Source organism: Lepidochelys kempii, chromosome 7, assembly GCF_965140285.1.
Source record: "Lepidochelys kempii isolate rLepKem1 chromosome 7, rLepKem1.hap1, whole genome shotgun sequence".
NCBI classification, from domain to species: Eukaryota; Metazoa; Chordata; order Testudines; family Cheloniidae; genus Lepidochelys; species Lepidochelys kempii.
The window spans coordinates 35,977,082-35,989,414 of NC_136386.1; the positions used below are offsets into that span (position 1 = coordinate 35,977,082).

At 45.0% G+C, this 12,333-nt stretch overlaps 1 protein-coding gene across 3 annotated transcripts in view; it reads left to right on the top strand.

Moving 5' to 3' along the window:
• Nucleotides 1-1,249: 1,249 nt before the first annotated feature.
• NUP210 (nucleoporin 210) overlaps nucleotides 1,250-12,333 on the top strand; it is a 117,703-nt gene continuing 106,619 nt past the window's right edge. For 2 of the 3 annotated variants that reach the window (XM_073352190.2, XM_073352193.2), the window contains exon 1: nucleotides 1,250-1,752. In XM_073352190.2, coding sequence (XP_073208291.2) covers nucleotides 1,577-1,752 — 176 coding nt within the window. In that variant the 5' untranslated portion in view covers nucleotides 1,250-1,576. Of the gene's footprint in view, nucleotides 1,753-4,978; nucleotides 5,314-12,333 lie in introns of those variants that run through there. The other variant, XM_073352191.2, reaches the window with a different exon arrangement.

Consider the following 12,333-nt stretch of genomic DNA (forward strand, 5'->3'; position numbering starts at 1 on the left):
GAGGTTTGCTATGTGAAAGGGGTCACCAGTAAAAAAAAGTTTGAGAATCACTGCTTTATTTACATGCTTTTAAGGTTTTTGGATGTGGTGTGTCCTGACACAACCTTAACTGTCACAAAATATAACTTTTGTTTGTTAAATTATAGAAACATGGAAAAATAACCCTATATTATTTAATGTTTGGGCAGTCGGAACAAGGTAGGGAAAGCAGGACTTCTGGGTTCCTTAATGTTCTGCTGCTGACTCACTAGGACATTAGTAAATAATTTAAATTTCTCTCTGCTTCAATTTCCCCACCAGTAAAATTGTGATATATCACATTCCTACCTTAGTCTTCCCTTCTGGAATGTCTTTTGCAGAAAAATTGCTTCTCTAAATTGAGATATCTAATGGCCCATATTTGGGTAGTGATAATTCCTCTTTTCCCACTGACTCAGTGCAAGGTGTTTCCTAAAGGCCATAATGAGTGCCAAAGGACTAATTCTACTAAATATAAACATGAATCGACATAGATGTGTAGACTAACAGTGTGATAGATATGGCTAAATGTGAAAAAAATCCCCATGTGCAGTGTGGCAAAATGGGATATGAATGACTGTGTGCGTTGTGTTCACAGTAAATAGCTTTATGAGATTATTCTGCCGCAGAGGACACAAGGATGGGTGAGTTTGGAGGCTTAATCAACGTTTGTAAAATGCTTTGAGATCTACAAATGAAATTATTATTAAGAGGGAAGGTAGCATGGACCAAACTACACCAGGAAACCTGGGCTCTGCTCCCATCCGTTTGGTGACCCTGAGCAAGTCACTTTGGGCCTGATTTCGAAGACTTCTGGGCACTTAGAACTCCAAGTGAAGTCAACCAGAGCTGCAGGTGCTCACCGCCTTTGTAAAAAAAAACCAGATGCTCTGTTCCTGAGCTTCCCCCACTAAAGTGGCACAGCGCCACACACCACAATTATTATGCAAAAACCCAGGGACACCTGTCCGACTCCTAATTTAGGCTGCCCTTAGATTTCCTTTCATCCCTTACTGGGATGGGTTGCCACAGCCAGCCTTCAAGGCTGGAGAGACCCAAGCGCCTACGCTCCAGGACCACCTGAAAGTGAAACAAAAACTGCCTGCTGCTGCCGGGGGTTACAGAGACTCGCTGGTGACCAGGAGCTGCCATGTGACATTCGCTTTTTGCAGCAGCACTTGCGGCTGCTCTCCCCGCCTGCGGCTGAGCGCCCGCCCCCGAGGCACACGGCCCCGCCCCACCGCCTCGGGCCCGGTTTCCCCTTCCCCGGCCGCTGACGTCCCTCGAATAGCAGCACAAGGCGGGTGATTGTGATTCTGGCGAAAGGTTCGGAGCCTCCAGCGGGCGCCGCGGCCACCCCGGTGCCTCTTGGTCCCGGTGCAGCTGGGCTCATCCCCTGCCCTTGCCCCACACACGCGCCGCCTGACAACAAGCGTTGTGGCCACGGCTAGGCCACTTTGTAGCCGGAGACCTTTCCCCGGCTGCGGGCCCCGCATCCCGCCTGACCCCCCCTCCCTACCTGCAGCCCTCCCCAGTCCCCCGGGCGCGGGCAGGGAGAATGGCCCAGCTCGCTGCCCCTTCGCCCCGGGCGCTGCTGCTGCTTCTCCTGCTGCTGCTGCCGCCGCCGCCCTTCTCCGTGGCCTCCAAGCTGAACATCCCCAAAGTGCTGCTGCCCTTCGCCCGGAGCACCAGGATCAACTTCACCCTGGAAGCCAGCGAGGGCTGCTACCGCTGGTGAGTGAGCGCGGGGGGCAGCCCGCCCGGGCGCTCCTCTGCTCGGGGGCTGCCTGTGGCGCGGGCGGCCCCTCAAGAGCCAGCCCGGAGCAGCACGTGGGGCTGGGAGCCCTGGCAGCTCGCGGCCTCGTCCCTTTGTCTGCAGCCGCCCGCCTGGCTCTGGCCGGGCACCCCCGGGGGAGGCGTCCGCTCCCGCGCGCTCTCCCCAGGGGGTGCGGCCGAGCTCTGCAGCCTTTCACGCCCCTGAGAGCAGCCGAGCCTGCAAGGCAGCGGCTGGGAGCCTGGGCCCGAGGGCGTCCGTGCACCTGGCGCTGCAGCACGCCCAGGGCGGGTGAGATCTGAGCCCTGCGTGCTGCTGGGGCTGATAGGAGCGGGCGGGTCCCTGGGAAGGCTGGCCTGGGGCTGAGCGTGGTGTGAAATATCAGCTCCTTGCACTGCTGGGCCCCGAGAGCCGCACACACCAGCTCTGCAGCTCTGTGCCACGCGTGTTTGCACAGGGCCCAGACCGCGCTGCTTAGGTGCCCCGTATAGGTGGGAGAAGGGCTGAGAGAGTCTGTTGCAGGCAAGGCCTCTCTCTCTTACAGTGTAGTAAATGGGCGTGAGGGGCACGGGGTGCAATAAAAAATAAGTGGGTGCAATGCAGGATGGGGGAAGAACTGAGAAAGGGGCTTGCTTGTATGCACCCTTTGATGGACCCATTGACATTTTCATATGGAAAAGGAACCTCAGGTATGCTGGCAAAGCAACCTGTAGTGACTTTTTCTGGTGATTTGAAGGTGTTCAGCAGCCTTTGCTGTGAAGGATACCTATTTTTTTTTAAAAAAAAGCATGTATTAATTATATTGGGGGGAGGGATAGCTCAGTGGGTTGAGCATTGGCCTGCGAAACCCAGGGTTGTGAGTTCAATCCTTGAGGGGGCCATTTAGGGATCTGGGGCAAAAACTGGGGATTGGCCCTGCTTTGAGCAGGGGGTTGGACTAGATGACCTCCTGAGATCCCTTCCAACCCTGATATTCTATGATATTCATATTTTAACTTGGCACTTTATCACATAATAGTGGGAATCCAATATATGCATTGGCTAGCTCATCCAAGGATAGCACATACGCTAGGTATTGTGGGAACACCAGCCATTCTCTCATCCTGCGAACACTGGACGCTCACCTGCTTTTGCAGTGTAAAGAAATATGAGAGGGAAAATCCATAAAGGCCTGATCCTACATAGTTTGAAAAACAAATCTCATTATTTTCTACCCTCTGCATGAAAAATTCCACACCCGCCTAGCACCAGATCCACAGAGGAAGTTAGGAGTTTAAATAGCTTTGTGGATCTAGATGCTGAATCCTGGGCAAGAAAAAAAGCCAGGAAAGTATTTGCATATTGGGCTGGATGAGGAATTTTTAGGTACAGAGAAATATATACTCTCACTCTGCATGTGAAGTGGCTTTGAACATGTCACCAACCTATATGTGGGCATGGTAGTAAAGGAGGAGCTAAATGCTTAGATGTCTGTCCAAATACTTAGTCAGATTCACCCCTAGTGTTTCTTCATTGGGGATTATGCCAGAAACAAAGCATGAGATGTAACAGCTAACCCCTTTCTCAATCCCTCCATCCAAAAATGTAAAAATTAGGCAATACCTCACTGTCATGGCTGATTTAGACAATATGCTAAGCATGTAGCCTCAGGAGAGACTGGATCAAAGAGGAACACTCTGTCAGGTTGTTGTAAAAGGTAAAAGATGCCCCAGTGTGAATAATTGTACTGGCCTCTGGTCAAGATGTCAGAGTAAGGTACAGGATATAATCAAACACTGCATGGGCGTGGAATAGACATTTCTATGTTGGGAAGCCTGCTTGTTCACGTGAAGCAACACAGAGGTTAGATGATAGGTTGGACATGTTTAACTCAGTGGGACTGCTTGCTGAGTAAAGGAACACATACTGTACATGCAAGTGCTTGCAGATTCAGAGCCATAAGTGTTTCATGATGGTGCTAATATCTTCATGCTAAACAACGTTTAAGTAACACATCTCTGATTTGCAGTAGCAGTGAATGTGAGGTGTCCAGCTAAAGAAATGTTGATATTCCAAGTCTTCTTGATTACATCTGCACTTGCACTACTTACATGTTTGTAGCAGATTTTAGTTGTTAAATTTGTGGTTGAAAACCATTAAAACTCGTCCCAGTAGAATATATTTTTCCTTTGTATCAATGAACTTAAGCTATCATTGAGACTTTTATGTACTTGTATATTTGCCTTGACATTAAATATTTGAGAGGCTGATCAAAAACCTTTAATATGGCTACTTACAAGTTTGAGTCCCACTCCTCCCCCACCCAGGAAGAACAGTAATCAGAGTTGCATCAAAAGTTTATTTTAATCCTAAACTGCATGTGTAGAAAGAAAAGAGGAAGCAAGTTATAAAGTACAACAGTTTTTAAATGAAAACAATAGTTTGCTATGGAGCTGTTTAGTGATTGCAAATTTATTCTACAGATATTTCTTATCATATTTTTTTAAAGGTGGCTGGAGACTATACAGAATCATTTTACCAGTCAGTTTGGCTCATTAAAAGAAAAAAAAGTCACAAATTAGGGATGTAAAATATTCAACGGTTAACCGGTAAGCACTAGTTTTATGGTTAACCGGTAAGCATTAGTTTTACTGTTAACCCACCCTAACCGTTAACCCCTAGCCGCGCCAGCCGGAGCAGCCCTGGGCCAGCCCAACCCGCTGCCCTAGTCCCTGCCCCTCTCCCTTTAATCAGTTAACCAGTTAAACGATATAATTTTAATAGTTTAAACGGTTAACTTTTAAAACGATATTTACATCCCTGTCACAGATGCGTCACAGTGGTACTCGGTTTGTCTAGGCAATATATCTTCATTATTCCTAGTAAATGTGTGAAAAATAGTAGTGAACATTCTCTCTCTCTCGTATCGATTAGTTCATGGGAAAAAATAATGACAAACTTTCTTTGTACCAGACATCCATTCAGAATGTCAGTTTCTCTATTCTGCATGATTAAAAGCTTGCAGTGGTAGTTAACATTAACTAAGAGATGTGTGAATCAGATATTGATCACAGTGGAATTGCACCCTTAGGCAATATGGCCTAGTGTATAGGACACTGGCTTGGACTCAGCAAAACCTGGGTTCTGTTCCCAGCTCTGCCACTGGCATTCTGGATGACCCTGGGCAAGTCATGTCACTGCTCTGTGCCTCAGTTTCCCCCGCTGGAAATGGGAGTTAATGATGCTGACCTCAGTTTGTAAGGCACTTTGAGAGCATCTAATGAAAAGCACTGTATTAGAGCTAGGTTTTATTATTATTTGAAGGAGAAAGGCCCAAGATCTGGCATCAATTTAGACTTACTACGGTGTGCCCTCTTTTTCAGTTTTTGTGATATAAATCTATCTTAACTTCTCTCTTGCAGAGCAACAGGCAGGATGTGGGTGACAGTCTGTGTATATCCATAAAACCTTTTGGAGGAAGTAGCAGCTCTCTGTGAGGGGCTGAATATAAGTGATGAAGATGATTTAGCAAAACTGAAAATGTTAAGTAAATTGCATTGATTAATCTTTCTTTCCCGTCTCACAACCACCTGCCAAAAAGCCAGTCTTTAACTAGAATGCGTTAGAAGGAGACCTAATATGAGGGCAGACTGTTGCACATCTGCTTATTACTAGGTTCTCCTCTGAAACAAGTGGTTCTGCCCATTGTCAGAGACAGAAAACTGGACTGGATGGACCTGGGGTCTGATCCAGTCTGGCAGTTCTTATGTTTAACTCCCCCTTTGCTTCCACCCAAACCTTTCCATAAATATGCTGGTTGGAGTTGCATATGCAAAAAAAACAAAGTATCAGAATTACAAGATACAGGCACATATGTCTGAAGAGAGGATTGAGACTGTGTAACGTGGAGCAGTGCTACCACATATCAGAGGTAACAGTATAAATATTTAGGGCATTGCTATCATTTTAATCATTTCTACTCTGCGAAGATACAGCAAGCAGATAAGAGTGGCATTTGAATTTCTCCTCTTTCTAGAAGAGAAGAAACTTGCATAGGCTAGAGAGTGGTAGCTGTGTTAGTCTATCAACAGAGAGAATGAGGAGTACTTGTGGCACCTTAGAGATTAACAAATTTATTTGAGCATAAGCTTTCATGGGCTAAAGCCCACTTCATCAGATGCATGCAGTGGAAAATACAATAGGAAGATTCTCTCTTTCTCTAGAGAAAGAGAGAGAATGAAAAAATGGGGGTTGCCATACCAACTCTTAACGAGACTAGTTGGTTAAGGTGGGATATTATCACCAGGAGGGAAAAAAAACAACATTTGTAGTGATAATCAGGATGGCCCATTTCAAACAGTTGACAAGAAGGTGTGATTAATAGTAGGGGGAAAATTAGCGTGGGGAAATAGTTTTTAGTTAGTGTAATGACTCATCCACTCCCAGTCTTTATTCAAGCCTAATTTAATGGTGTCTAGTTTGCAGATTAATTCCAGTTCTGCTGTTTCTCGTTGGAGTCTGTTTTTGAAGATTTTTTGTTGAATAATTGCGACTTTTAGGTCTGTAATTGAGTGTCATGGGAGGTTGAAGTGTTCTCCGACTGGTTTTTGGATGTTATAATTCTTGACGTCTGATTTGTATCCATTTATTTTGCCTAGAGACTATCCAGTTTGGCCAGTGTACATGGCAGAGGGGCATTGCTGGCACATGTTGGCATAATCACATTGGTAGATGTGCAGGTGAACGAGCCTCTGATAGTGTGGCTGATGTGATTAGGCCCTATGATGGTGTCCTCTGAATAGATATGTGGACACAGTTGGCAATGGGCTTTGTTGCAAGGATAGGTTCCTGGGTTAGTGTTTTTGTTGTGTGGTTGCTGATGAGTATTTGCTTCAGGTTGGGGGGCTGTCTGTAAGCAAGGACTGGCCTGTCTCCCAAGATCTGAGAGAGTGGGGGATTGTCCTTCAGGATAGGTTGTAGATCTTTGATGTGCTGGAGAGGTTTTAGTTGGGGGCTGAAGGTGATGGCTAGTGGCGTTCTGTTACTTTCTTTGTTGGGCCTGTCCTGTAGTTGGTGTCTTCTGGGTATTCTTCTGGCTCTCTGTCATGGGGTGCAGACTCACCCGGCAGCGCCGCCTGCTGGTCATCTCGAGGAATTAGTGTCCAGCCTCTGGAGCGCCTCCTTCAGGCCGGTGTCTCACCGCCCCTGGCCCCCGTGTCCCTCCCGGTGCACTTGTTTTGGGTGCTACCCCCTGGCAGTACCCCCACAGTTCTGGGTCTCTCCCTCCCAGGTGAACCCCCACCCACTATCTCCATCTTGCCTCAGTCTTAGGCTACTGCCAGTCACCAACTAGTTCCTGCTTCTTGTGGAAGACTGCAGTATAAGGCCCTCATCACAGGCAAAGGGGTTTGGACCTGCTGCCTCTGCCTACCCGTGGCTGCCCCTGCAACCCCTGTACCTAATAGGCCTTCCCAGGTCTGCAGCCTGGGGCTTTCCTAGGCCCGAGCTCCCCGGCTCCCTTGGCCTTCCCCAGCCCTGCTCCCAATCTAGGTACTTTCTCAGCCCTTGTAGCCAGGTCCCTCTCTCCCCAAGCTAGAGAGAGTCTCTACTGGAACTTCTGGCTCAAACTTTATAGAGCCAGCTGGGCCCTGACTGGGGCATGGCCTCCAGCTGCCACCACTTCCCCCAATCAGCTGGGGTTTTGCTTCCTTCCCCAGCCCCAGCCCTAGCCCTCTACAGGGTTTTTCCAACTCCCTCAGGGCTGGAGCGGGTGCTCACCCCGCTACACTCTGTCAATCTGTTTTTTTCACTTCAGCAGGTGGGTACTGTAGTTGTAAGAATGTTTGATAGAGATCCTATAGGTGTTTGTCTCTGTCTGAGGGGTTGGAGCAAATGTGGTTGTATCGTAGAGCTTGGCTATAGACAATGGATTGTGTGGTGTGGTCTGGATGAAAGTGGGAGGCATGTAGGTAAGTATAGCGGTCAGTAGGTTTCCGGTATAGGGTGGCGTTTATGTGACCATCGCTTATTAGCACCATAGTGTCCAGGAAGTGGATCTCTTGTGTGGACTGGTCCAGGCTGTGGTTGATGGTGGGATGGAAATTGTTGAAATCATGGTGGAATTCCTCAAGGGCTTCTTGTTCATGGGTCCAGATGATGAAGCTGTTGTCAACGTAGCGCAAGCAGAGTAAGGGCATTAGGGGATCAGAGCTGAGGAAGTGTTGTTTTAAGTCAGCCTAAAAATGTTGGCATACTGTGGCGCCATGCAGGTACCCATTGTAGTGCTGCTGACTTGAAGGTATACATTGTCCCCAAATGTGCAATAGTTGTGGGTGAGGACAAAGTCACAAAGTTTAGCCACCAGGTTTGCCGTGACATTATCGGGGATACAGTTCCTGGCGGCTTGTATTCCATCTTTGTGTGGAATGTTGGTGTAGAGGGCTTCTGCAGCCATAGGGGCCAGGATGGTGTTTTCTGGAAGATCACAGATGGATTGTAGTTTCCTCAGGAAGTCAGTGATGTGTCAGAGATAGCTGAGAGTGCTGGTAGCGTAGGGCCTGAGGAGAGAGTCTTCATAGCTTAGCATAGGCTAGGAATGCAATCTAGATGATTAACTAGGTTATGAGAAATGGGTCTCTTCTGTGATGGTGAGGGAGTGTGAGAAGTCTTGTCTAGTTACTTTTTTCTTGTGCTTGTAAAGTTCCCTGGGATTTCTCTTTGCACTCCTTCAGATCTCCTGAGGTGAGGAGGCCTTTACTTCTGACGGATGAGTTCTGGATATTGATTCCTTCAGAGCTCATTACTGGTCTAGGAAACGGGACATGGGAGAGAGGACATAATGCATTCTGCTTTCCTCCCCTGCTCATAATGATTGCAAGCCCTACTTCTGTAGCACTTCCTGTCCAGGGAGTGGGGGGGACTGACTTAAGTCTCAATTTCTGGCACATCTGTGGTAGAATAAATACCATTAGATTAAAGCATCTACCTGTTTCTTTTCTTATTCATTCCTTCCCCATCTTCTCTATTCTCCTCTCTGTAGTGTTCTTTCTGAGCTCTCATTCCAATGTCTTGCCATTGGCCTGTGACACGGTCAAGAATTTTGCTGCAGATTTAGGGAGATTTTTTTTTCTTAATTCCTGAGGAGCCTGCTCCTTTTATCTGTTGGTAAACATTCAGTCTGTTGTAAACATCTGCATGGTTTTTTTTCTTGTGTAATTTTACATGTTGTTTGATGATAGAAATTGGAAAAGGTCCAATGATACACTAATAAACTGCAGAAGTTTTACAGTGTAGTACGAATGAAGACCTGTTCATAGTCTGATTTTAAAAAAATGGGGCCAGGGAGGGAATGAACCCTTTCTAGGATGAACTCTAAACCAGTAGCTGTCAAACTGAGGTCCATGCTAATTGTCTGTTTGGGAATGTGGTTTGGTAACATGTTAACTGTCCTTACTTCTGGCTGCTAAATTTGATTAAAAGACTATCAAAATATTTTATATAGTTGGTTATGTTATCTGTCTACATAAACAATTGCTATGGTTGCCCCAGCAATGTAATGTGAATGGGAGGGGAGATGGTGCATGAGAAAATCTCTCAAACATATTTTAGTCCATGCTATGAAAATGTTTGAGAACCCCTGAAATAGGCTCCTCCTTTCATGGTTCTCTCTTTGATCCTGGATCTGCTGACAGTTATGCACATGCATAACTTTATTTACATGCACAAGTTCCACTGAGTCAAAATTAAACACACACATCATTGTTGATAGGATTTGGGCCTTAGTTTTCAAAATGAAAGATTGTCTTAGGTATGTCAGGAATTTCAAAGAAATGTTTGTTTTCAGTAATAATTTAAGGGCTATTTAACATTAAATTGAATATTGAGTAACTGAGGATGGTGGGAGTTCTGACACTTCTGATCAGTTGGCCTCTGCCCCTATATGTCATGTTCTAGCTGGGGGATTACTTTGGGTGAAGTATAGACTTTATAACTTTTACTTTCGTTTACATCTTTGAAGATCCTGGTAGGACAACTGAGTAGACCTAACGCTATATTTTCTAGTTTGACTACATTAATGTAGTTTAATTATTTATCCTACTTTTTCTATTATTTAATGTGAGGTACTTTGATACATAGAAGTGATTAACACAATTGCAAAACGAGTTGTCTAGATGTTAATACACACATTTACTGTACTGAGTCAATTCTCCTTTGCACGTAATTATAAAGAATTTCAGAACAGGGTCAATATGTACAAAATTATTTTTAATCTTAGCCTGAAAGGATACTGCTGTCACATGAGACATTCCAAACTTTGACCTCTGACACATGGTTTGATAGCTTGTAGCAGCTCTCTTAGAAGACATCACTGTTACATGCAGAATCCACCCACTACACAGTTGTTTAACTGGTTTCAGAGTAGCAGCTGTGTTAGTCTGTATTTGCAAAAAGAAAAGGAGTACTTGTGGCACCTTAGAGACTAACAAATTTATTTGAGCATAAGCTTTCGTGAGCTACAGCTCACTTCATCGGATGCATTTAGTTGTTTAACTGTGCTATATAGCTGTACGTGATGCTTTCTGTATGAAAAATTCAAGATAGAAATTTAGATTAAAATCTGCTCTTTGAACCGCACTCCATTGAGGGTATAAATGTTGACCATTCAGTGCAGGAATCCTAAATTGCAAATCTAAGTAGATTTATTGGTTAATTGTTCAAAGTTAAATATAGTCTTTCATATCAACCCTATGTAAATTGGTGTTTCGATGTTGTCTTATCACCATCAGTGGCTCTCTTTTTTTGAAGAACACCTTATTAATGCTCCTAGTACAGTATTCCCAAGCATTAAAACCCCAAATATACACGATTTGGCTTTTTTTATTTGTCATCTGTCTTTTAAGCATTTGGGGTTAATGTTTTCAAGAAAAAGGAACAGGAGTACTTGTGGCACCTTAGAGACGAACAGATGTATTAGAGCATAAGCTTTCATGAGCTACAGCTCACTTCATTGGATGCATCGAATGGAACATATAGTAAGATACATGTGTGTTTTTTTATACACACACAGAGAGAGAGAGAGATAAGTTGGAAGTTACCATACAAACTGTGAGAGGCATAGGGCCTAATCACATCAGCCACACTATCAGAGGCTCGTTCACCTGCACATCTATCAATGTGATATATGCCATCATGTGCCAGCCGTGCCCCTCTGCCATGTACATTGGTCAAACTAGACAGTCTCTATGTAAAAGAGTAAATGGACACAAATCAGACGTCAAGAATGATAACATTCAAAAAGGTTTAAGAGTAGCAGCCGTGTTAGTCTGTATTTGCAAAAAGAAAAGGAGGACTTGTGGCACCTTAGACCCTAACCAATTTATTTGAGCATAAGCTTTCGTGAGCTACAACTCACTTCATCAGATGCATACTGTGGAAAGTAGAGAAGATCTTTTTATACACACACAGCATGAAAAAATGGGTGTTTATCACTACAAAACGTTTTCTCTCCCCCCACCCCACTCTCCTGCTGGTAATAGCTTATCTAAAGTGATCACTCTCCTTACAATGTGTATGATAATCAAGTTGGGCCATTTCCAGCACAAATCCAGGTCGTGTTCTCCCCCCCCCCCCCCCAAGCCCACTCCAGTTGGAGAACACTTCAATCTCTTTGGTCACTCGATTACAGATCTAAAAGTTGCAAATCTTCAACAAAAAAAATCAGAAACAGACTGCAAGGAGAGAGTGCTGGATAGAGTTAACTTAGGCTTGAATAGAGACTGGGAGTGGATGGGTCATTACACAAAGTAAAACTATTTCCCCATGTTTATTTCTCCCCCTCCACCCCCCACTGTTCCTCAGACGTTCTTGTCAACTGCTGGAAATGGCCCATCTTGATTATCACTACAAAAGGTGTCCCCCCCACCCCCCCGCTGTAATACCTCACCTTAAGCGATCACTCTGGTTACAGTGTGTATAGTAACACCCATTGTTTCATGTTCTCTGCGTATATAAAATCTCCCCACTGTATTTTCCATTGAATGCGTTCGATGAAGTGAGCTGTAGCTCACGAAAGCTTATACACAGAGAACATGAAACAATGGGTGTTACCATACACACTGTAACAGTATTCAGAGTAGCAACCGTGTTAGTTTGTATCCGCAAAAATAAAAGGAGGACATGTGGCACCTTAGAGACTAACAAATTTATTTGAGCATAAGCTTTCGTGAGCTACAGCTCACTTCATCGTATACCTTTTGTAGTGATAATCAAGGTGGGCCATTTCCAGCAGTTGACAAGCACATCGAAGGAACAGTGTGGGGGGGGGGGGGGAGGGGAGAATAACATGGGGAAATAGTTTTACTTTGCGTAATGACCCATCCACTCCCAGTCTTTATTCAAGCCTAAGTTAATTTATCCAGTTTGCAAATTAATTCCAATTCAGCAGTCTCTCCTTGGAGTCTGGCTGTGAAGTTTTTTTGTTGAAGAATTCCCACTTTTAGGTCTGTAATGGAGTGACCAAAGAGATTGGGGTGTTCTCCGACTGGGTTTTGAATGTTATAATT